This window comes from Gossypium hirsutum, chromosome A09 (assembly GCF_007990345.1).
Source record: "Gossypium hirsutum isolate 1008001.06 chromosome A09, Gossypium_hirsutum_v2.1, whole genome shotgun sequence".
Lineage (NCBI taxonomy): Eukaryota > Viridiplantae > Streptophyta > Magnoliopsida > Malvales > Malvaceae > Gossypium > Gossypium hirsutum.
Window position 1 is genome coordinate 16,399,318 of NC_053432.1, and position 26,180 is coordinate 16,425,497.

The 26,180-nt window shown below is 33.9% G+C and overlaps 1 protein-coding gene and 1 pseudogene across 6 annotated transcripts; one reads left to right on the forward strand and one right to left on the reverse strand.

Moving 5' to 3' along the window:
- Nucleotides 1–18,021: 18,021 nt before the first annotated feature.
- LOC107888805 (ATPase family AAA domain-containing protein FIGL1) lies at nt 18,022–23,803 on the forward strand. Of its 6 annotated transcripts, none has more exons than XR_001681492.2 (14): nt 18,029–18,696; nt 18,933–19,071; nt 19,227–19,607; nt 19,749–19,987; nt 20,302–20,429; nt 20,535–20,653; nt 20,736–20,828; nt 21,034–21,135; nt 21,360–21,462; nt 21,747–21,830; nt 21,916–22,011; nt 22,102–22,229; nt 22,325–22,485; nt 23,565–23,803. XR_001681492.2 is itself a non-coding variant. In XM_016813037.2 (13 exons), exons 1-13 carry the CDS (start codon nt 18,428–18,430, stop codon nt 22,424–22,426), a joined length of 1,983 nt encoding a protein of 660 aa, XP_016668526.2. In that variant the 5' UTR covers nt 18,029–18,427; the 3' UTR covers nt 22,427–22,890. The 6 variants fall into 6 exon arrangements, 3 of the variants coding, with proteins under 3 accessions (XP_040933746.1, XP_040933745.1, XP_016668526.2); XR_001681494.2 differs by lacking the exon at nt 23,565–23,803 and adding an exon at nt 23,048–23,275; XR_001681493.2 differs by lacking the exon at nt 23,565–23,803 and adding an exon at nt 22,668–22,890.
- Nucleotides 22,880–24,461, reverse strand: LOC107888807 (cytochrome P450 94B3-like; annotated as a pseudogene).
- Between the last annotated feature and the right edge of the window lie 1,719 nt (nt 24,462–26,180).

Sequence of the window (26,180 nt, forward strand, 5' to 3'; positions counted from 1 at the left end):
CACTACTTGTCATAGGTGGAAATTTGACATGCAAACCCATTATTTTCATAACATGCACTAATAGATCCTTATAGATTAACCCATCACATTTCAAAGTGTCACACATAAGTCCTATTAATAAAATTCACTTTCAATTAACAAAATTCAAACATGAAATTTTCACACATGCATATATACATATAATAAGCATCAAGTTTGACGGTTAATTATTTTTATGACTCGGTTTTGTGGTCCCGAAACCACTTTCTGACTAGGGTCACATTAGGGGTGTCACAAAAATGCTTATGAATCGATGTTTTGAATAGTTTATAGATAATGAATCATGTTTGAACCTTAAGAATTCTTAGGATATGAATGACATGTCATTAGGGATTTCATGTTTCGGGTGCTGGTCTTGAATGTCTTACCGATGGCTAAGGTCTTAAATTTGTTGTGGATTCTCCACAGCTCGTGTGAGCAGTATTGTGTAGCTAACATTCCGACCCATAACTTGTGTGAGCAGGCCCATTGCACAGCTCGTGTGAGCACTATTGAAAAGGAAAGGTTACAGTTATATGGAAAGTGTAACATCTCGATTTTGGGCTTAGTCAGAACAGTGGTTTTGGGACCACAAATCCGAGGTTGTAAAATTATTTTAATATTAACTTTAGTGCTTATAGCATGTGAATATGTATGTGTGAAAATTTCGTGAGCTAATTTTACCGTTTGAATGCTTAATTTGTGAAAAAGGACTAAATTGCATAAAGTATAAAAGTTTTGTTCTACTAGCTAAATGTGTTAATTAGCTATAGAACTTAAAATTTGAGGTCCTTAAGGAGTAATTTGCCCATTACATGTGTGTATGGCTGTACATGAAATGTAATAAATGAAAAGTTAAAAAGTCAAAGTTGGTATTAGTTTGTATTTGATGACAAAAGCAAATACTAATTTAATAAAACAAGTGGTCATCTTTTTTCACCCATTTTTTCACTCTTTGCCAAAATATTGAAAGAGAAACCTCCATGGAAGCTTGAAATTTTCAACAACTTACAACCCTTACTAGTAAGTAATTTTGATGGTCATTTTTGTTGATTTTTGTGTTTTCGGAACCCTTATAGCTTAATCTAGCTAATGAGGGGACTATTTTGCACTATGGTTGAAATTATAGGGTTTTCCCATGAGAACATTAATGTTGTTTGCTGAATTTTTATGGAATAAAATGAATCTTGGTTGTTAAATAAACAACTTTTGTTAAGTGATTTTTCATGAAAACACCTAAAAGGACTTGTTTGTAAAACATGTAAAAATAGGTGTTAAAAATGTGATTTGATGAAAAATGTGGGCTGTTATAAGAGGGAATACGAATCGGCTAGGCTTGGGTAACTAAGAAAATGGATACATTTCATTTTACGAGCCTAAAGGCTAAATTGTAATTATATGAAAGTTTAAGGGTAAAATTGTAATTTTTCCAAAATATATTTTATGGACTATTTTGAATAATGTGGTAACTAAATAAGTGAAATTTGCTATTATAGATCAAGAAAAATGGAGTCCGGGCCTAGACCGGGGAAAGAACAAAATCTTGGACTAAATTGGATTGATTGTCCATATTTTTGTACCGAGGTAAGTTTGTGTGTAATTGATATAACATTCTATTTTGGAAATTAATGTTGCATGAATTGTATATTTGTCCTTGTGAATATTATTGATGTTGTCCGACAAAGAATTGAAGTGATGAAAGCCAGTTGAACCTTAGAAATACTTTGGGTACAATTATTACGACATGTGGGTTGATGAGATCCCGTATAAGATCATATCTGGGATATGGCATCAGCATTGGTATGTGTTATCATGTAAGACCATATCTGAGATATGGCGTTGATATGAGATCCCATGTAAGACCATGTCCAGGACATGGCATTGGCATCGAGTTGTGATCTCATGTAAGACCATATCTGGGATATGGCGTTGGCATCTTACTATGTGAAAGAGGTTTCCCGAGTATCCTTTAGTGTTCCAAATGGTTCAATGGGCAGCCCAAGGATTTGTCAAGGAAATGACGAGGTATGACCATGTTAAAAGGGTACAGGTATGTACGCCAAGCTCATAGTTATTGAGATTACGAAATGATAGGACTTCGGTAAGATGAGAATGAATGAATTATGATCTTGAGTTCCATTGAACATTATGGAAATTGAATGAGATAGAATATGACTCTAATGATTATTGAAAATGAGATGACTTGGGTTATGTTATGTTTGTGTATGAAATTGCATATTTTTATTGCTTATTAATTTCATGCAAGCTTACTAAGCTTTATGCTTACTCCCTCTCTTTTCCATTTTCTTATAGTATCGCCAAGCTAGCTCGAGAATCAAAAGACGTCGAAGGCTCGTTCACACTATCAATTGGATCTTTTGGGTATAGTTAGTCTTAACATTTTGAGTATGGCATGTATAGGGACTTGGTTTTTTGTTATATATCATATTAGTCTAGGTAAATGTGTCGGCTTATAATTATGGTTTATTCATTTTGTGAATGGCCATGAGATATGTCTCATAATGATTATTGAATTTGTAAATCTATTCATCATGTATGTATGTGCCAATTCTATTATAATATGGCCTATGGTTATTGATGACTGAATGTTGATGAATGTCATGTGTGTGTATAAGATGGTATGAAAATGCATGCATGCAAACCTAAGAAGTATTGCTTATTCATATGTGCGTGTTGGTAAGATCGATTTGTCATAGTAGGGAGTCTTAAACAAGTATAATGTGAGGGGAAGTTGTCATGCATAAGCTATGTTTATGAGTGTTAAGGTATCATTGAAGCCATATATGTGTTTGTATAAATAAGGGTGGCAATTGGCTTGGAAAATAGCCTTAAAGTTGTCCATACGGGTAGACACACGGGCGTGTGTCTAGACTGTGTATGACACATGGCTTGCTCCACGGGCGTGTGATCCGGAAGCGTGTCCCCTGCACCCTAATTAATGCAAAACAAAATGCCCAATAGTAAACACACGGGTAGAGACACGGCCTAAGAACCTGGGCGTGTGCCCAGACCGTGTGAAGTCTGCACCTGATTTTGGAATTTAATTCGCCACACGGCCTAAGGATACAAGCATGTACCTTAGCCGTGTGACCTTATTTGGTTGATGACGTCATAGTCAGAGAGTTACACGGGCTGAGGACTCGGGCGTGTCCCAAGCCACACGGGCATGTTTGACCACACGGGCATGTGACTCTCCAAAACATGAAAATTTTCTAAGTGTCGTAAAAGTTTGGAAAGTTTTCGGCTTAGTCTCGAACAACCCTCAATGTATGTTTTGAGCCTCATAGGCCCACTAAGGGATCTTTTGCACATGTATGGATGAATTTGATTTAAATGAAAATTTTATGGCCCGGCTTTTGTTTGAATGTGTATGTTTAAGTCCGGTAACGCCTCGAACCCTGTTCTGGCGTTGGATACAGGTAAGGGGTGTTACAGAAAGGCACACTATGTGTGAGCATTCCCGAGTATCCGATGTAATTCTAGATGGTTCAACGGGTAAGCAAAGAAAATGGCATGGTAAGCATACAATTGAAATGATTCATGATATTATAAAAAGGTTGATGCGTTAAATAATGTGTATATGAAATTTACTTACTATATGATGGAACTCATATGTATCATGGATGAACCTTCTAACTTGTGAGTTTGATAGTGCTTGTATAGATTTTTACTAAGCTTATGGTCATGGTAATGATATTATGCTTATTCTATAGTTTGTGCTAAAGAAATGGTAAGTTATGTTTGAGTTTGTATGAGCTTACTAAGCACTAGTTGCTTACGTAGTGTAACACCCCTTACCCGTATCTAAGGCCGGAACAGAGTACGAGGCATTACTAGACTTAACAATACACATAGACAAAAACCGGGCCATAAAATTTCATTTAATTCAAAACTTTTCGAACACATGCATAACAGACAAAGCTAACTATATCATCACATCAAAACATAGGACATGGCACGATTAATTAAACTTATAAACCATAATGGATAAGGACCACATCTCATGATTTTATACGATAACTCAATGCAGACTGATACGTATGGTCAAAATCATAATAAAAATACATATCACAAACCAACTTCCTATACATGCCACTCACTTGATATTTCTAATATTTGAATTAATTTTCCCAAAAATGATAGTTTGATAGTGTGATTTTGCCTCTGACGATCTCCAACCCCGAGCTGACCTGCCAATACTAAAGAAATGGAGAGGATGGGTAAGCTTTACGCTTAGTAAGTTCATATGAAAATAATAAGCAATTACTACCATGCTTTTCAAGATAAAACACTATAATTGTACAATTACACATATTCAGGACGGGCTGTTTTTTGGAGTCTTGGTGTTAAAAAAAATCATATCTCAAGTTACAAAACTTGAAATCCAATTCTGTAAATTTTTTATGAAACTAGACTCATATGTCTACTCACTAATTTTTTTCTAGAATTTTTGGTCGGGCCATTTAGTATAGTTTATTAGTTAAAGTCTCCCATGTTTCAGGGTATGACTACTTTGACCCCTGTGCACTACGAACCGAATTTCTCCCTGTAAATAATTTCAACGACCATGCCGTTTGCTTCCCTTAAAATTAGATTCAATAATGAATCCATGAAAGTAAGGTATGACTCTCAATAATTTTTTTAAAATTTATGGTGAATTTCTAAAGTCAGAATAGGGGATCTCAAATTCATTCAGACCCTATTTCACAAGAATTCAAATATCACACAATATAGAATTGTTTTGCTTCCCTTGTTTCTTTCATGTGAAAATAGACTCATTAAGATTTATTTTCATAATTTTTTTTAAATTTAATTCAACTTACACAATTTTTGGTGAATTTTCAAAGTCATGCACTACTACTATCTAATACTGTTTTACTACTAAAGTTCACTTTTACACAATTTCACTTAATCCATTACATTTTACCGAGATTCGCTCAAATATTGAGCATATTACTCATAAATTCAAATAAACATATACTTGCACTTGTTCATCACATAATCACTTTCACATGTATTTTCATTTAATCGATTTCCCGTTGAACTCATCGGAATAATAACAGATACACAATTGCCTGCACATTTTCTCATTTCCACACTTGTAGCCGAAGCTATCTGGTACGCATAGTAGCCTGCACTTAGTACTACACATGCGACCAACAGTCTGGTACACGTAGTAGCCTGCACTTAGTACTACACACGTGACCTCACCATCTAATACACGTAGTAGCCTGCACTTAGTACTACACACGTGATCACAGTTTTCGGGTACGCATAGTAGCCTACACTTAGTACTACACATGCGACCTCACAATAGATCATTCGTATCGTTTTTATTCCGAAGGTTCAATCGAGAAATTCCTCACTTTTCAACATTTTACTAAATTGTCCGTAATCAATTTAAATTCATAATTTACATCAAATAACCATTTGATAGGAAGCCACATTTCATATGATATCAAAATATAATAACATAAAAAGAATCGATAGATTATTTATGTACAAATTTACTCGAAGTGTCGATCTCACTATCCATAGTACCAATTGTCCATTCATAGTATAATAAGACACAACTCAAATATCAAATCAGTGTGACAACCCTAATTTGACCCTAGTCAGAAAGTGGTTTCGGGATCACAAAACCGAGTCACAAAAATAATTAAATGTTATATTCTGTGATTATTACATATGAAAGTGCATGTGTGAAAATCTCATGCTTTGATTTTGCCATTTGTGAGTGAAATTATGAAATAGGACCTATGTGAAAATTTTTGAAAATGCTATAGGTAAATTTGTAATGGCCAAATAAATGGTAGTACAAAATAGGAGGATTTGCATGTCAAACTCCCCATTTTTTTGTGTAGTGGCCGGCCATGATGTTAATGGTAGACAACATGTGCAAAATTTTTTATTGAAGTTATGGCATAGGTATGGCACAAATTAATATATGCCATTTTGTGTCATGAAATGTTTAGGAATAAAGAATAATAAGAATAACACAATGAAAAAAAAAGGAGAAGGTTTGTTCATTCTTGTTCTTCATAGCCGAAATTTAGAGAAAAAGAGAGGAGGAAACTCTTGAAAAATTCAGTCACTAAGGAGGGAGAAGATGCAAGGTAAGTTCATGGTAGTTTGCTTCTATTTTGATGTTCTTGAGTTCTTCTTGATTCTACCTTAACCCATGAAGCATATTTTTGATTTTTGGTTGTGTTGTGAGCATTCGGTCATGAATGGAAATGAAGGAAATGGTTGTTGTTTCATGTTCTTTTGATGAATAATGGAAGATAGGTGAAGTTGAGCCAAACAAATGAGCATGCATGTACATTAGATGCTAAAGGGAAAAATCGGCTAACATGTTGTGTGTATTATGGTCGAATGTGAACTTGGATAATATTGAGTAATGTTTGTGCTTTAAAATGATGAAATGGAGATTATAATTAAGTAAAATCATAGATATGCGATGATTGATGGGTGATATACATGTTTAAATAACATGCATGCAAGGTATATATGTGTGAAAGAGTGATTTGGTAATAAATCTGCTTGGGACAGCAGCAGTAACGTGATTTTGGAAAATCACCATAAATTGTGGGAGATGATTTAGAAGCATAATAAATTATGTAATTAAAGCTTAATGAGTATAGTTTCTTATAAAAGAAACCGTGTAAGCAAAAGAATTACCGATAATGAGATATTTGAAGTGATGTGGGACAGGGTCAGAATGACTTCTAGATCCTCTGTTCTGTTTTTATAAAATCATTATAAATTGCACAAAAATGGTCATAAGATGAAGTTTATATTCTTAGACTCCTTAATGAGTTTAGTTTCAAAATAAATAAACGAGAACATATTTTGAATTCTTTACAATGAGAAAATTTATTTGTAGTGAGGAGTGGTCAGATTAGTCAGACAGTGAAATAGGGGAAACTTTAAGAAAAATCTGGTATTTATTGGCCAAACAAAAAATTCTGAAAATTTTATGGATGAAATATATATGAGTATTTTTTCAGGTAAAATTAACGGCACTTGATTTGGAGTTTTTTAGCTCCAGTTATAAATGATTTAGTGACTGTTGCTCAGGAAGACAGCTTGCAGTGAAATTATGATTATGTGGTAAACATTGACAAAAATTTGTTAATGAGTTGCTTATTGATTTCTTATAAGCTTACTATGATCAGTAGGTGTGAAATTCGAATATATATATATTATATTTTGAAAGTGATGCTCGAATAGTCGAATGATGACTAGTTTAAAATCTTTGAATTTAAGCTCAAGAGCATAGAGGGGCAAAATTCGGATAAGGGAAAAGAGAAAGTAATCGAATAGCCATTGTAATCGTTCGGCAACATTCAAGGTAAGTTCTTAAGTGTTTAAGCTTGATTCCTTTTTACATGCCCAAGAGTTAAATTAATATGGAAAAGGGAATGTAAATTTTATTTAGTTAATGTGCCGAATATGTAATGATTTAAGGCTATAAGCCAATTATGGCTATTATGCTTAAGTTGAATTGGATTTGGAAATTTGATACACTAAATGAGTGTTACAATGAATAAACTATGCCGTATATGTGCTGGTGGAGATATCACGAGTTGTGATTATTAAATACCTAATGGAAACCATGATGTGTATGAAATTATTATTATTAGTCCTTTGTGGTAGCTGAATATGGCTTGGCACTAAAGTGATTAAATGTGAACTTCGATGAGGTAAACTATTAAAAGTGTCGTGCTATAAGACTATGGGCTAATACGATACGTGGATTCGTTCCGTAAAGTAAATTATTCAGGTATGCGATATGTACTTATACATGTTAAATCGATTGGAATTGAATCATGAATGTGAATTGAGAAGCATAGGTAAAAATGCCTATGACATATACGTGAGTAAGGGTAAAACCATCGTAAATTATCGATAAGGATGGGCTATGTGCAGAACCATCTTATAATTGCTAATTTGAAAGGTTGTGTGTGAATCAGTGAGCAATAGGTATATATTAGGTGAATCGTGACCTTTTGGTTCTACTTGAATTAAGTTGTGCGATAAATAATTTATGTATATGACTTATAGTCGAATGGTCACTATGGGTTAAGTTTGAATGGTGAAATGGATATGTGATATTTATGTAAAACTTTTGAACCGAAATGTAAATGGTGGTGTTCATATAGAGCTTATATTCGAGTGTTGCAAATGACTACTAATGTGATATGTTGAATGAGATGTGTTAATATATGATTAAATAGGCATGATATTTGATGTGTATCCGGGCCTAAAGACCCACAGGCTATATGCTGAATTATATCCGGGTTAAATCCCGCAGGCTTCGTGCTGGTAATATATCCGGGTTAAATCCCGCAGGCTTCGTGCTAGTAATATATCCGGGTTAAATCCCGCAGGCTTCGTGCTGTAATATATCCGGGTTAAATCCCGCAGGCTTCGTGCTGTAATATATCCGGGTTAAATCCCGCAGGCTTCGTGCTGGTAATATATCCGGGTTAAATCCTGCAGGCTTCGTGCTGTAATATATCCGGGTTAAATCCCACAGGCTTCGTGCTGGTAATATATCCAGGTTAAATCCCGCAGGCCTAATGTTGGTATTATATTCGGGCCTTCGTGCCTAGCAGGCTTCGTGCCGGTGATGTGTATTCGAGCCTTCGTGCCTAGTAGGCTTCGTGCCGATGATGTGTATTCGGGCCTTCGTGCCTAGCAGGCTTCGTGCCAGTGATGTGTATTCGGGTCTTCGTGCCTAGCAGGCGTAATGCCGTTGAAATGATATGTTATGTGAATTCGGTGTTCCTTGTAAGGTAAGGGTTTAGCCGAATGTTAAAGATGAAATGATAGTGTATTGTATCATGCTTATATGGCCTAATGGCAAGTATAATCATGTTGGTAAATATGCAATCTGCTTTTATAATCGAATGATAAGTTTGAAATGAATGTGAGTGAAATGCTATGCATAAGCTATCAAATGCTAAATGTGAAAATGAGATGAAAGAAAAGTGTTTGAGATGTATAATTATATACGTTCGAATGATGTTAGTACTTAATTGATATGAATATGTTATATGGAACTTGTTGATTTGATTATTCGGGCCTTTGAGCCTAGCAGGCTATAATACCGGTGAAATGATAATCGGGCCTCGAGCCTAGCAGGCGAAATGCCGGTGATTTGAGAAAAATCTAAGACTAAGGTACCTCGTATTAGATTGACAAATGAATATATTCAATATGTTAAGTGGGCTAAGTACACATTATGTACTCATATGTGAGTTTGATTTGAAGTGAATCATAAGTGTGTAATGTGATACATACGTGAATAAATGTTATAACTATATCTATGATCATGATACACCGGGTCAGGGTGTGAAAGTATGTGAAAGTATTTGATTTAATTATGTTATACGAATTCAGATTAAATGTGATAAGAATGCTGAACGTGCATTATGTGTTTGTATGTATGCGGCCAGATGGCAATATACCTAGAATATGGCCTCTTGAGAAATTGAATAATCGAAGTATAATTGCGTTTATTTGTTTGCATTGCTTAAAACTTACTAAGCTTATGAAAGCTTACTCCGTTGTTACATTCCTTTGTTTTATAGATTGTTGGCTCCAGTTACTTGCTCGGGTTGGAGTTCGCCGGAGATATTATCACACTGTCGAGCTCACGCTATTGGCGTAAGTAAATCCTAGTATTTCGAGTCTATGGCATGTATAGGGTTTTAAATGTTGAGTATGTGATACTATAAGTTAGCCAAAGTTGGTGGCTTGTATTGATAAAGTGTTTTGGCTATGTAAATTGGCTTATGTTGGCTAGTGATGTTTTGGGTCTTGTAAGCCCATATATGGGACAGATTACATGTGAAAAGAAAGGTTTTAAATAGATTGAAATTTTTCGGCAGGGTTTTTGTGTGATTGACTGAGTTTAAGTCGGGTAACACCTCGAACCCTTTTCTGGTGAGGGATACGGGCGAAGGGTGTTATAATTAGCTTTTAAGAATTTACATAACATATATCACATATTTCATATATCACTTGTCATGTTTCTTCATTTTCTTGCATTTCATGTAACATTCTTTCATGTCATATTTCCACATCATAAATACCATTCCATCAACTTTTCCAATATATTAAATCATAAAATATATGCAATAATAGTAAGAAATATAATTCAAACATAACATTGCATTATTATTATCATACGAACTTACCTCGATCCAGAAACAGCAATTTACCATTTTAGTCCATAACCTTGTATTTTCCCGATTTAAGCCTGAATCTCGATTTCCTTCATCTATAATATCACATTTAGCCTAATAATTAGTCAAACTATTCATACGGGTCCAAAAATCATATTTTTAAAAATTTTCATTTTGACCCTAAACTTTTGCATATTTGCACTGTTGCCTCAAGGTTCAGAAATTAAAATTCATCCTATTTTATTATGTTTTATGACATGCTGATCATTTTTCCCTTCTATGGCAACATCAAATTCTCACTCTAACATGTACTTATGACTATTAGGTATTTTTACCGATTAAGCCCTTTTGCTCGTTTTCACTTAAAACCGAGTAGCACAAGTTGTCTAACATAATTTAAAACCTCATATTCTATCATAAAACACCAAAATACACATATTTCACCTATGGGTATTTTTCCAAATATGAACCCTAGGTTGAATTATTGCTAGCATAAGTTAAATCAAGTTACCGGGACTCCAAAAACGTAAAAATCATTAAAAACGAGGCTAAAACGGACTTACAATCGAGCTTGGAAGCTTGGAAACCCTAGCCATGGAGTCTCCCTTGGTATACACGTCCATGGTGAAGAAGATGAGCAAAATTGGCTTTTAATTTTGTATTTTAATTCATTTTACCCCTAAATGACCAAAATGCCCTTACTACTAAACTTTCCAAAAATTCCATTCATGTCCAATATTTGTCCATAAACTTTGAAATTGGTAAAATTTCTATTTAAGACCTCCTAATTAATATTTCAAAGAAATTTCATACTAGAAACTTCTAGAATGCAAGTTTTGCAACTTATTCAATTTAGTCCCTAACTTCAAATTAAGCACTTTATGCATAGAATTTCTTCACAAAATTTTCAGAAAATCATGCAATCATATCATAGACCTCAAAATAATCATAAAATAATTATTTCTATCTCAGATTTGTGGTCACGAAACCACTATTCCGATTAGGCCCTAATTCGGGATATTACACGTAGTTACTTTTCTTTGTTTTATAAATTATCAGAAGTTCGATTGGTTGGAAGCTTGTCAGAGATCAATCACACTATTCAGCAACCATTTCTGTAGTTTTTATGTATTTTGGCCAAGGTTATAAATGGCATGTATAAGACCCTTTTATTATGGTAGTTCTTGAATGTGTAATGGTTGATTTGGTATGTATACGCTTTTGAAATTTATGTTTGGTTTGATGAGCTTTGGAATCTTGGCAGGTTATGTAATTTTGGCCATTCCTAAGTGCTTGTATATAAGACTCTTTTGGTATGTTTGTGATGCCATGTAAATGTTCATTTGTGATATCATTTTGGTAGAAAAATGAACTAGGTTTTGTGCTTGAAGTATGGATATATTGATTTGTTTGGTTAATGATATTTTAGTATAAATGTGGTGCCTTTGAATGACATATTGGTTATATGGAATAGGATGTTTGAAATGGTATGTTTAGATGCATTTGAATGATGTGTAAGTCTCTTGAATGTGTGCACAAATGGGATGGTTGGTTAGGTGTGGTTTGGCCTTGAAGGGTCAAATTATGGATCACACGGTTGTGTGACATACATGGCCTGGCGACAAGTCCATGTGTCATTTGTAAATTCTTAGTGTATTAAGTCAGTGAGTTACACGGTCTAGCACACGGTCTGCTACATGACCGTGTGTTGCAAGTCAGAGAGTTACACAGTCTAGCACACGGCCTGTGACACAGCTATGTGACCCAACTCAGTGAGTCACACGGGTGGAGACACGGGCTAGGACACAGTCGTGTGTCCCTTTGCTCAATTGTTACACAGCTTGGGGTATGTCATACGGCCGTATGACTCATGTTTTCAAATTTTATATCTTTTTTCCAAATATTATGTTTTGTTTCAAATTAGTCCCAAATTGCTTCTAAGCTATTTTTAGGGCCTCGAAGGCTCGATTTAGGGACCAAGTGCATGTTTGATTAGTTTTTAACAAGATTAATATATTTAATGTTATAATGTTAAATATTATTCCAAATGTTTAGTAATACTCCGTAACCTAAATTCGGTTACGAAGACGGGTTAAGGGTGTTACATTTAGTGGTATCAAATCTACAATTTAGTCAGCTCTTGGACTGAATGTAGCATGTATGGAGTCTAGAAATACATGTCATTATATAACCTGTGATAGTGTGATATCTCTTGACTCAAATTGAATTATGTTTTTATATAGACAAAATATATCATCCAATCTAGCTGATTTCGATGAGGTTAATTGTAATGCACAAGCCTCCGTTCATGGAGCAGCTAGCAGTGGGTCCGCAACTGAGGGTCGGGGAAGTGAGGCTAAATAAGCCTTCTTTCAAATAATGTTTGAGTGGTTCTCTGAGTTTGTTAGAATGAGCCTTATGGCTCAACGACCTCTACCCCCTCCTGTACCCCAACCTATACCCACTATTCCTCAAGGTTTAGGATTGGTACGAATGAATAGACCTCCGGTTGATAGAATTTGTAAGTATGAGGCTGAAGAGTTCGCGGTACTGCAGAAGATGATCCAGAAAAGGATGAGTTCTGGTTAAAGAATATTATCAGAGTTTTTGATGAATTTTCTTGCTCTCCTGCTGATAGTTTGAAATGTGCGATATCATTGTTAAAAGATTCAGCGTATCAGTGATGGAATACCTTGATTGTAGTGATACCAAAAGATTGTTTTCAAGTAATAAGTAAGTATAAGAGTTATCATCTCTACAGAGTCTATATTTAAATCAATACTTGTAAAAATTACTATTCACAAATTGGTTAAGAAAAATACAATAATTTTGAGTGATAAGTGTTAAATTAAATTAATCAGTTAAATGCAAGTTAATCTCAATGCAAATGAAATGAAATATAAGGTAATGGTTTAGAAGCGATTTTCACGAGTTAAAAATAATAGCATGAATAAGATACAATAACTACAACACTTGACTCAATTCATTTTTCCTCATGCTTAACAACGTTCAGAACATATTCCATGGCAAATTGATCGTTCATTAATTGGGAATCTTATATAAGTTCAATCGAATCTTATACTTAGAAAAATATGCATAAACCAATGTCATAATTTAACTAAGGATTCCTTAGAATTTATGTGAAGTAATAGGGACAGATTAAGTTTGAAACAATTTAATCACAGAAACTTAAAGTTATATAAGGTAATAAGTTCTCTTATTCTATTACGAACCCCTAATTTATTCTAATTAAGATATAAATTAAGCAAGCATCTTCCAATTATTGTGTCCATTAGTTATCATCTAATTAGGATTGACTAACTAATTCTAATGCTTTCAAACATATTTTAATGCATGAAATACATAATGATTTTAATTGGAAGCATGAACAACTAAGGCACAAAGCATCATAAGCATGAATCAAATGAACTTTATCAAATTAATGTGATCATTCTAGCTGAAACAAAGTTAAGTCATCTTTGTCAATGGAAAAACATCAAAACATTTTGCAAACATTTTGAATAAAAATAAGATTAAGGAAGAAGAAACTTTTCATGATTTTGGTAGTTCTCTGAAGACCGATCGTGGTGGCTTCCTCCGTTTCTTGTGATTGCAAAATGCTCCTCAAGATGGCTGGCCAAGAGTGGTTTTCCTTAAGGGAAAATGCTAGCTAAAGGAGATGGGAAAATGGGAAGGCTTATGCATGGAAAAGAGGGAAGAAAAGGTGAGAGGAATGTGAATTGAGAGATGAATAAGTGATGAGGGATGATGGAATGAAAAGTAATGGTTGTTATTTATAGTAGTGGAATGGCATAGGAGTTTGCTAAAATAGCTTGAAGATCCCTTGGTTCTCTCCTTTTCTTGGCCGGCCTTGAAGTGTGGAAAGGGATGTTGATAGTTGCTTGATTCATGCTTGATTCATGCTTGATTTCATGCATGAATCATGCAAGGGGTTGGACGGTTTCTTGGGTATTAGTTGGGAGTTGATTTCTGATTCTTTCACAAGTGCAAAGACCTCCAAATTAACTTTCCCAAAGCTAATTTGGGCTGCTCTTGATAGCTTTGCTGAATTTGGGTCATTCTCCCTCTTGTTGGATGGTTTTGACAATCCAATTGAGAGCATACTTCAATCTTTGCAGTAATTATCTTTCAAATTGGGTTGAATTAAATTTGTGAGTCCGATTTAATGAGTTTGTTGTCTACATGGAGTAAAAATTAACTTGTGTCCATGTGATATTAATTAGCTCCCATACTCCTTAATTCAATGGTTCATCTACATTAATTCGAGCACAAATATTAGCATTTAGTAGAAGATAGTTAAATTATGAAAAATTAATACATAAATTCATAAAATTGCATAATTTACTAAAATTATGCCCATTGTCTCAATATGAAAAAAAATCACCCAAATAAATATCCAAATACTCAGGATTAATATAAATTTTAAGTAAAAAGGTGATATAAACAATTCTAAAAAAAATTATATAATTTAGAGTTTATAGATGGCTCCCTACAACACTCAATCAATCGTTAGGGTCCCCAATAGCATAATTGGCCATTTTGGATAGAAAAATGAGGAAAAAGAGGCGATTTCACAAATCTACTTGTAAAAACTAAAATTATGTAAAACTACTAAACAGACAATAAAAACACTTGAAAACAAGCTTGTTAAGTGACAAATGGGCCTAATTTGACACATCAATTTGTGGCAGATCAATTATCATATAAATTGTATTATTTGATTTTGAATTGATCATAGTTGCTCCTGTAACAAATGTGGCACACTATAGCTCGGACCAACAATCGGGTCAAGTTTAAAGTGTTACAATATATATCTAACTTGTAACAAATAATTATGCAACCTTTCATTATCAAGTCAAATGATGTAGTTTAAATCTTACTGAATTGGCTTACCGACTCATTAACCATTTTGAGTAATCTTTTACATACCTTGACATATAACGTCGTATATAAGTGCTTGTAATCCAAATTATTAGCATATAATCAACCCCAATCATCATTCAACCAATTTGTAACATATATGTGTATTATTGTTCCCATATTAACTTGATCCGGACTTGAACGGATACACGAATCTATCCAACACACAAATTTGACACTCAGTGCCTCATCAAAACTTCTGAAATAAATAAATTGCGCTTAGCGCTCATCGGTTTAACTAAAATAATAATAATTGTGCCCAACACTCGTCGGAACATTCAAAAGAAAAATGCACCGAGTGCTCATCGACATATAGTTGAAATAACCCATAATCAACATATCCCATGACATGCCAACTATATCCGACTTTGCCTGAACAGATAATAGATTAACCAATTATTCAGTTCATAATATAGCTCAATTTACATTTCATCATTTTCAATTTATCAAGCACTGCATCAATTCATATATAACATGACACGAGTTAACCCATTTTAAAGCCAATTTCACATTTTTATCAAGTTACACTATTTTCAATTTTGTTCAATTTAGTCTTATCTCGATAATTGATCAATACCACATCAATTCAATTAAATTAAATATTTTAAACTCAACTCAATATCATACCATGCAAAAACAATATAAATATACAACAATTGGAATGATTCGAATCATAGAAATACAAATAGGAAACTCTGAGCTATTTGTTGATGACTTTAGCTTTTCCTTTCCTTCTCGAGGAATCCGGGTCAACGTTAGCTACAGATTAACATAAACATACAATACAATCAATATCCAACCAAATTCACAATCAATTTTGATTTTATACAATTTTTACATTTTATTCAATTTAGTCCCTAAAATTAGGACAAACATTCAACTTAAAACTCCAAATTGAAATTTGATTTCACTATTGTTCATTAGGGACCTCCTATTTCTTATTTCTACAGCCAAATTTACACTTTATGCACTTTAGCCCCTAATGTACGAAACTTTCAATTAGCTTTACAATTTGGTTCTTTTCCATCTCTAAACTTAGAATCTATCAATTTAGCACCTAAAACTTCCAATTCTCAACTATGACATCTTTCAAAACTTTAACAATTTTACAAATTGATACATGGGCTACCTAGATTAAGCTTATATGATCTCAAAAACATAAAAAATACAAGAAAAGAATTAAATTGAACTAACCAATTTATGGATTGAAAGCTTGAATGGTGTTTCTTCATCATCATCATCTTCTTCTTCTTCTTCTTTAAGTTTGGGTGGAGAAGATGTATTTCTCTCCCTTCCCACCAAACAAACATATATATAATTAGTTTAGTTAATTTAGTAATTATCCTTAGTTTAGTTAAATAAACTTAATTAAACAATAATTAACACAAATTTAGTAATTCATTGGTTTGAAAATTCATTGGTTTAATATTTAAATGAAGTACTGATATTGACAAAATCAAGCAATCAAAGGAGGTAGTTAGTTTAGTTAATTTAGTAATTGTCCTTTCATCCCAACTTAATGAAACAATAATTAACACAAGTTTAGTTAATTTAGTAATTTTCAAACTTGAAAATTTATTGGTTTATTAACACAAATTTACATACTAAATATATTTTATCAAATATATTATTTAATTATAGTTACTACTAAAACAACATAAATAAGTTAATCAATATTCATTTTCATGAATAAATAAGATGCTTAAAACAATAAGTAACCAATGGAATCAAAACTTAAAAAGAAAGCTATCTTAGATATTTAAACCATATATCAAATTGATTTAATATTTAAAGATGTTATTGTTGAGAAAAAGTGTAAAGATAGAGATCTAATCAAGTTGATATACTTTTATTATTCAATGTTAAGTTTTAATGATTTTATCAAGAAGTAAGCAAAGTAAACTCCAGTAGTAGATTTTGAATTCAATCAAAATTTATCAATAGTAAACTTTAAGAGTGGATCTAATCTTTCATAAACCTTAAGAACATAAAAATAAAATAAGTTAATCAAAACAATTATAATTAATCATGAATTAGCTAAAAAAAATTAATCATATATGAAGCATAAGAAACTTCCTATAAAAACTTTGTGTCTTGCCGTCAAATATCTTGAAAATCATGGAGGATAAAATTGATCGTTGATAAAAAAAAAACTAAGAGAATTATAGAATGAACAAGATAGAATAATAGAAAAAAAAATGAAAGGATGATTCAACTTTCACTTGGATACCAAAAAGCTTATACATGCCTTTTATTTATAGGGCCTCAATCACTATAGGTTACAAACATATAATAAAGATAATTAAAATAATTAAAGTGCCCTATAAATTCTTTAGGAGTTACAAGAGATACAAAAGAATGAATTTAGGGGTTTTGAGAGTTTACCAATATCCATTTATCAATGGATTTACGATATATATCTTATTTTTTTGATATAAAATAATCAAATAAAAAACGAATTTTAAATGAATAATAATAGAATAATAAACAAGTTTTAATTAATTTATTAAATGAACTTAATCATGAATATAAATAAATCAAATTAACTTTACTTTAAAATCTTATTTTAAACATAAATGGGCAAAAACCAAAATTTTCACCACACTATTTTAATTTACCTATTTGATAATTTAGCACGCCCCCTCCCTTACACTCTTTGTTTAACATAAATGGCCAAAAAATGGAACTTTTCATCACACTCTTTAAATTTACCTATTTGATAATTGAGCACACCTCTTCCTTAACCCTTTTTATTGAACATAAATGGTAAAAATACAGAATATTTCATCACACTTTTTTTTTTGGTGAAAACCTAGCTAAACTAAAAAATAAACAAAAACTTAAATCTACCTTCTTACTCGATAACTATTCTTGAATTTTGCTCAGGCTCATTGTTTAAATTTTTATATGGATCCCACGTGTGGAGATTGATATACAGTCTTGCCTAACAAACAAATATCTTGATAATCTCTATTAAACTCTATGATAAATCTTAAAAAGATGAATAAATTTCTATTTTTCATTATACACCATGCTAATAACCCAAGAATAGGCTAAGGAACCTTGGCCCATGGCGGCCGCTCTTTTAATTTGCCTATTTGATAATTGAGGCCATCTCTTAACTTCCCTTTCAATTTAAAGCGAGGCAAAGCCGGAAAGTAGCGGGAAAATTTTACAACCCAACCCCATTTTATTTCTCTTTCTTCTCCTTTGCAACCAAAAAGCAGGAAAAAGAAGGGAGAGAAAAGAAAATGGAAGAATCGAAATCCAAAGAGAAAATTTGTTGGAGAAAAGAAGTAGATCAGAACTTAAAGCGGCTCCAATCACTGCTCTTCGGCGCCGAGCTGTGTCTCGAGAAGCGGGAATTCCCGGAGGCTCAGCTCCTCTTGCTTAGGCTTCTTGGCTTCCTCGATTCCGTCTCTCACTCTGAAGTCGATCGGACCTTCACACGTCCCATTCGTGACGACGTTGTCTCTAAGCTCGACTCGGCTCGCCGTGCCCTGGTCCAAGAATCTGATCGGTATATATGCATACTCATGAATTAAATTTTAGGTTTCTAAACCTATTTGTTGTTCAATTGAAAAAGCTGAAATTCTAATATAATTGTTTTCTTCGATATTTTTTGCTATTAGCTGCTTTATTTTATTTCCAATGAAGATTGATTATAGGGAACCTTTTTGGTTTAATGTTAATGTTACGCATTTAGATCTTGATCTTTGTTGTTGATAAAGTGTACTAAGAATCGTGTACTTCCAGCCGAGCATTTGAGCAAGCAGGTAAAGCTCCTGGTTGTGTTTTTGGGATGAAAGGAGGTATTGATATCGACAAAATCAAGCAATCAAAGTATTTCTGTACACAGCTTCAGCAATCTAAGGGAAAGGTTCTAAATGAATTGGTATATCAATTTACCTGCAATTTTGTTCTGTAAAAATTTTCATTATGTCATACTCATATGCACCGGGAGTTCCTTTCTGAAACAAAGCCCATATATTGCAAGTAGTCCTTTTTTTTTTAATTTTTATAAATAACCTGTGCTCTGACTTTTTTCAGGGAGGACAACAAGATAAGTTTATTAACAAGCCGTCTAAAGCTATGACACAGGCCAAGTTGACATCTCTGTATGGAAACAAAATTACAAGAGCAAATAATTGCTCATACAAAAGTTCTTTGGACTCCAAAAATAACAGTTCCAAAGACTGTTTTATAGTGGAAAAGGGCCATTCTTATCACAGCTTTCCTAGGGGACATAGTGTTTCAAACTTTACCAAAGTTGAAGAGGAAGAAAGAGTACATGGAAATAGCTTTGGGGCAAAGCGTGCATATAAAGAAATCGGTAGCCCCAGAAAAAACACTGCAAGGTCACCGCCAAGCAATGAAGAAGTCAATGCTGATGTTTCGGGGAATGCGTTTGTAACAGCAAGAGCAAAACTGGTATAATACAAAGCATTGGAGATTTGGCATGTATAACTGCTAATTGTTCCAATATTTTTCCTGAAGCATTTGGAAGTCAAATTTGTTTTACATGTTCTTGTATTACTCGCATACATACCATTATTGATCCCTTTCTTATAGGAAATGGATGTGAAACAAAAACGAGGGCTGGCTGGTTCTCCAAGTGCTTCTGTCTCCCCACAGAATGATATCAATTTCAGTTCTAGAGGTTATGGTACAAAATCCTATGGGGTTTCGCCACGTGGAGTTCGTGGTAATTTTGTACCCCCCATAAGATCTAATGGTGGCAGTGTTGGAAATGTGACATCACGGATTGGTGGAAAGAGTGATGATGCATTAGATGACACAACAAGGACATGGTGAGTGATGTAAATTCTTCAAAGGAAAAATGCAATTTAAGTTATTTCCTTGTGCATTGCCCATGCTCCTATGATAATGAATAAGTATTAAAATTTCAATAACTGGTCCGGAAGGAGATTCAACCGTGTAAGGTTTCTTTTGATAAAAGAATTTCTTACAGATAAACAAGCTGTAATGCTTTCATAGACATGTATTAATCTGACCTTAGGAATTACTTTTTGCTCATATCACAAGGATCTGTTTTCAAATATTATATGGAATGGCATAATTGAGACCGTCTTATGTTGTCTCTTCACTTGTTTTAATGATCCAGTTTGGAACTTCTTTGTGGTCCTGATGGTGAACTTCCAGAAAAGCTAAGGAATTTGGAACCTCGCCTTATAGAGCACGTCAGCAATGAGATCATGGATCGAGACCCAAACGTCCGATGGGAAGATATAGGTATTATAAGATACATGAAACTTGCTTTTAGGTTTCATCTTTGGTTGAATTTTTTGCTCATCTAAAAATCTCTCTACTTTTATGTTTCTCCTAAAAATGTTGCAGCTGGCTTGGAGCATGCCAAAAAATGTGTGACAGAGATGGTAATATGGCCTTTATTACGTCCTGACATATTTAGAGGCTGTCGCTCTCCAGGAAGAGGTCTTCTTCTCTTCGGTCCCCCAGTAAGTATCTTTTAGTTCTCTGAAAAGTAAATGTTCGTATCATGGGTTTATGACTTCTCAGTGAACACCTATTATCCTACAGGGAACAGGCAAAACAATGATTGGAAAAGCTATAGCTGGTGAAGCAAAAGCCACATTTTTCTACATATCTGCTAGTTCATTGACAAGCAAGTGGGTATGTTTCTGGGCCCTGTTTGTCTTTAGTAATACATTGCACGTCTTTTTGAAATGCTGCAAGGCTTGTAATCAGCAGTAAGAATGTAGATTGAAATTTCTTAAGTTGCTCCGAACATCTTTCCAGAGGTTACTCTTTACTTTATCCTCTACGAGAGATTATATTGAATGAACTATAATGGGTAGCATGGCACTGGTGAATGCAGATTGGAGAGGGTGAAAAGCTAGTGAGGGCGCTTTTTGGAGTGGCCAGTTGTCGTCAGCCGGCTGTTATTTTTGTTGATGAAATAGATTCACTTCTATCTCAGGTTAGGTTTACCTTATTGCTTGTAAAGACAAACTTGATTTGGTATCAGGTTACCTTTGACTGCAGTACTGTTTTTCTCAGATGATTGGGTATTGGGTCACACTTGATGATGAATTTATGTAAATAAACAAGGAGCATTTCTTTTGATTGATTAAATTTTCATTTCTTTTAATTTGTCCAGCCAGTGAAGTGTTCTTCTAAAAGGTTATTTTATTGTGGTTACAGCGTAAGTCAGAAGGTGAGCATGAATCAAGTAGAAGACTCAAGACACAGTTCCTCATTGAAATGGAAGGCTTTGATAGTGGCAGTGAGCAGATTCTTCTTATAGGTATTGTTGAAATTATTAATTCATATATGTTTGTTGGCAAATGGCAAAGGCCTCATTAAATGGACCTCCTATAGGAAATAAGAGCTTTGGAACTCTACTAAATACTTAATTTTTTCTTGGTTAAAAGAAAACTTGTTCAATTGTACGATAATTATGACTGCATCTGATAAGAATGAAGTAAATATGAAGATACATTCAACATTTCAATTTTTGGATCGGGCTTCAATCTCTTAAAATATGGTGAGTCGTATCAAGCAATTGTATTACATATTTGTATGATCCAGGAGCAACAAATAGACCTCAAGAACTAGATGAAGCAGCAAGGAGACGACTTACCAAGAGACTCTACATTCCCCTTCCTTCATCAGGTGCAACTTACATTTCTTATCTAATCTTACTTCATCCATTTATGGCAAAGAATTCTTTTCTGAATCAGTTTAACTGGTGATGAAGAAGCAAGAGCCTGGATTGTTCGTAATCTGTTGGAGAAGGATGGACTATTCAAGCTCTCAGAAGAGGATATCAGTGCCATATGCAGGTTAACTGAAGGTTGGCTTATCTTCTTTTGGCTGTTGAGCTGCTTTGTTTTATCTTAGCTACCATTTTGAAATTGCGTTGTTCGGTACCTTTGCTTTGCAGGCTACTCAGGATCTGATATGAAAAACTTAGTAAAAGATGCATCTATGGGACCTCTTAGAGAGGCTCTAAGACAAGGCATAGAAATTACACAGCTGAAGAAAGAGGATATGCGGCCAGTAACCCTTCAGGTAATGGAAATTCTAAGTCTGCACTAGAAAGCACACGTCTACGAGGTAAAACTTTTCATCAGCTTAATCATTTATAACTCGTCTTCTTAATGTAGGATTTCGAGAATGCATTACAAGAGGTAAGGCCCTCAGTTTCTATGAACGAATTGGGTACATATGAAGAATGGAACAAACAATTTGGAAGCTTATCACTCTAATGATTGAACAAGGAAACAAAAGAAAACGGAGAATGTTTGGCAGAGAAAGAACTACGATAGTAAGCCCTTAGCAGCTTCTTGTACCAGTTAATTTCCATTAACTCGAAAATAAATCATCCTAGATTAGCAGCATTGGTTCGTTTTCTTGTTTCTTTGTGTCAAAACAAGAAGAGTGAAATAAACCTCAATCTAGTTAAAGCAAGAGCTTGAGTTATAATGGTTCTTTTGAATATTGAAACAGGGAAGTTAATCAAAGGAGAGGAGAAATAGATAAGGTTAATCTTAAAGAATCAGTTCAGGTGACTTAAATAGTTCCAAACACTCGTGCATGTGATGTAGCATTCTGACTAGGAATTGAAGATAATTATCTATGTTCAGCTTCTACAGTCACAAACTTGTCCCCTGAAGGATAACCACATGATTTTGATAAATGGTCTTGATCGATGCAAATGGTTATGATTAAATATTTGATGAAGATTTTATATTATGTGTTTGTTTTAGCTAAGCATTTCCTCCTAACTATAATACAGATGAAACATAATGGCATATTAGCATCTTACATTGAATCACTATTTTTTGCTTTTACCTTGAATGATCTCTTTTCTGAATCACAACCTTTAGTCCGCCAGCCATATGAGCTGTCAAGAGTGGCATGAAGACTGGCTTTTCTGAAACAACCGGTTTGATTTCAAACTGTCTAAGTATGGAAGCCACCACATAGTTCATCTGAATGAAAGCCATTTCCTTCCCAAGACAAACTCTTGGACCGGCCTGAAAAACAGGGAACTTGTATGGACAAACCTTCTTTAGTGATCCTTCATGGTAGCTTGCTGGTTTGACAAACCATCGGCTTGGTCTGAATTCATACCAGTCTTCCCCCCACAATGCTTCCATCCTCCCCATTCCGTAGGGAAAATAGGTCACCCTATCTCCTGCCTGGACTGGCGTGCCATCAGGCAACAAGTCATCCGCCATGGCATGCTTGGAGTCCCAGGGCACTGGTGGATAAAGCCTCATGGATTCACAAAGAGATGCTTTTAACAATTTAAGTTCCTTATTCAATGATTCATAATCTAACAAGATTTTCTCCATATTGTTTATCTCTTTCACAAGCTCTTTCTCTATAACTGGATGGCAGGAAAGCAACCAGAAGAGCCATGTCATTGCTGCTGACTGTTGTATCCCTTCCTGCCATGATGAAGCTTATGATCATATCTCTTGTCACTTCCTTATCATTGCCTGCTGATGTCAACCTCGACAAGAGATCTTCACCATGATTCTCTCGGCTTTCATCAATCTTTCTCTTCTTGCCACGAATGATTCCCTCAACATATGTACGGACTTCCTCCACGGCATTCTTGAGCCATTTCTCTGATCTGACCCCAATCCATTTCTTAACCTTCCAAACCAAGAACAAAGGAGCCGCTGCACGCTTGGCGGATATCTTTGATGCCGTGTTGAAAGCTTCATTGAGAGATGAAACAGGCTGAGAAGGATCTAAACAACAACGATCCACCCCTAATGAGACCTTGCAGATCATATTAAACGCAAGTCTTTTTAGCAACTCCTGCAGGTCCACCACTTTTGATGTCTCAGCTAATGACTCTAACAAAGGTAACAAATGATTTTGGACCTCGTCCTTCAATGTACTCATCATAAATTCTCTCAAAAAACTGGTGCTGAAAACATGGCATGCTAACTTCCTTTGCATCCGCCAAAGCTCACCATCCACATTGAATATCCCGTAGCCAAGAAAATCACCTAGTATTTCAGTGAAAGGCTTGCCTTTAGGGAAATTATTGAAGTTGGTTTTCAGCACGTATTCAACATTCTTAGAGTTTGCTGTCACGATAGTTCTTGGAGCACCGAACCGGTTGATGACAACTGTATTGGTGGCTGATTCTGTGAGGAGCTCCGTATACCAATCTAACAAGCGATGGCGGTTTTTATAGAAGGAAATCAAGCAGCCGAGTATAGGATATGTTGGGGGGCCATCTGCTGGCAATTTTGGTGCTTTGCAGATTTTACATAACATTACACGCAACCAAGAGAAAAACCCTGATATGAACACAAACTTGAGGGTCGGAACACTAAAGAGGGACGTTAATATTTCCAACGTAGCCTAAAGACTAACGGATGGTTCTGCAAACTAGAATTTGAGGAGGTTTATGAGAAATATATAAGCTATTCAGCTACCAGTGTTGTTTTTTTTAGAGAAAAAAGTTTGTTTCTTTAATAAGGGATAAATCTCAAAATTATACATAAATTTTAATTTGATGTAATTATACACGTGAAATTTTAATTGTAGTTTAAATATATACTTGAAATTTTAATTTTTATTTAATTATATATATTTAAAGAAATAAATATATTAATTTATTTTTAAGCTGGATAAATATAATTATTTATTTATGTAATATATAAATATAAAATGATGTTATATCAATAATTGTGTTAATAATTTATAAGAATTGGATCAAATCAAAATTTCATGTATAAAATTATATAAAATCAAAATTCATGTATATAATTACACATTAAATTATAGTTCATGTATAGTTTTGAGACTTATCCTTTTTAATAAACTTGAAAACTTCATCTCATGGATTTGAATTAAAATCATATTAAATTTGATTTATCATAAAATATTAATAACCTAAACTTGAAATGATTGGAGGAGAACTTAAACTTGAAATGATTGGGGTAGGAAACTTGAAATGATTCGATTAAATAACTTGAAATAATTTGAGTTTATAATGATTTACTTTAAAATTTGAATCTTAAATTTAAATCTCCTAAATTCGAAATAATTTGAATATATTTTTATTAATCTACAGATTGAGACTATAATCTTATCTTTGATACAATCATCATAATTATTAATTTATTATCTAAGTCATGAACAGATGTGATGGCAAAAAAAAAGAAGTTATGAACAGGTGTAGTTGACCCACTACTTGAAAATTTAGAGCAAAAGATTTCTATAAAACATAGGATCGACAGAGAAAAGTTGGTTTTACATTAAACTATGTCAGTCTGTCAGCTTCTATTTTTTATGATTACATAGAGTAAAGTTACTGATATGCAATAATGATGAAAATCCAAATTGATGGATATATAACACCCACATGATTTTATGTTTTACTTGTCTGGTTTTACTACAAGCTTTATTAAAAAACAAAAAGATTTATTTCTTTATTTTTCTTCCATTTTCTCTTCTTTTTGAATTGACAAATTTCTTTCACAAAATGAGTAGACAAGGGAGCAGTTAAAAGGGTTTTTTAGTCCATCTCTGTCCAAAAGTGCTGGCTTGCAAAGTCTTTCAAGTTGCCCCATCTACAGTCATTCTTTATTAAGAGAAATTATCAAAGATTTCGATGGCTTTCAGCATAAATTTAAACTGTTCTAAAGTTGGATGCTATTAATTTATTTGATTACACGGTGTTTGCATGAATTATATATATCTAATTCTACACTGCACGGTTTTAAGGGTCACTTATATACGCTCTTTTGAGCTGCTTCAATTTCTTTCCTTGTTGATGCATCTCAATTAGAGCTTTTGAGACGATATTTTCATTATAATCGAAATATTAGGAAAACGTGGAAATCGTTGTCTATTAATGTTCAAAAAGCTGTTCTTATCTGTCTTGTGAGATGAGAAGTACCTTGGGGCCTCATCTCATCTAACTCACCCTACAATGTTGAACTTGACCCATGATGTTTTTCGGTAAGAGGCCAAACTGAAATGTGATCA

Coding starts and splice junctions, on each gene's coding strand:
- LOC107888805 (XM_016813037.2), top strand. CDS start 18,428: ATGGAAGAATCGAAATCCAAAGAGAAAATTTGTTGGAGAAAAGAAGTA. Junction 19,072..19,226: donor GAAAGGTTCTAAATGAATTG/GTATATCAATTT, acceptor GACTTTTTTCAG/GGAGGACAACAAGATAAGTT. Junction 20,430..20,534: donor CGTCCGATGGGAAGATATAG/GTATTATAAGAT, acceptor AAAATGTTGCAG/CTGGCTTGGAGCATGCCAAA.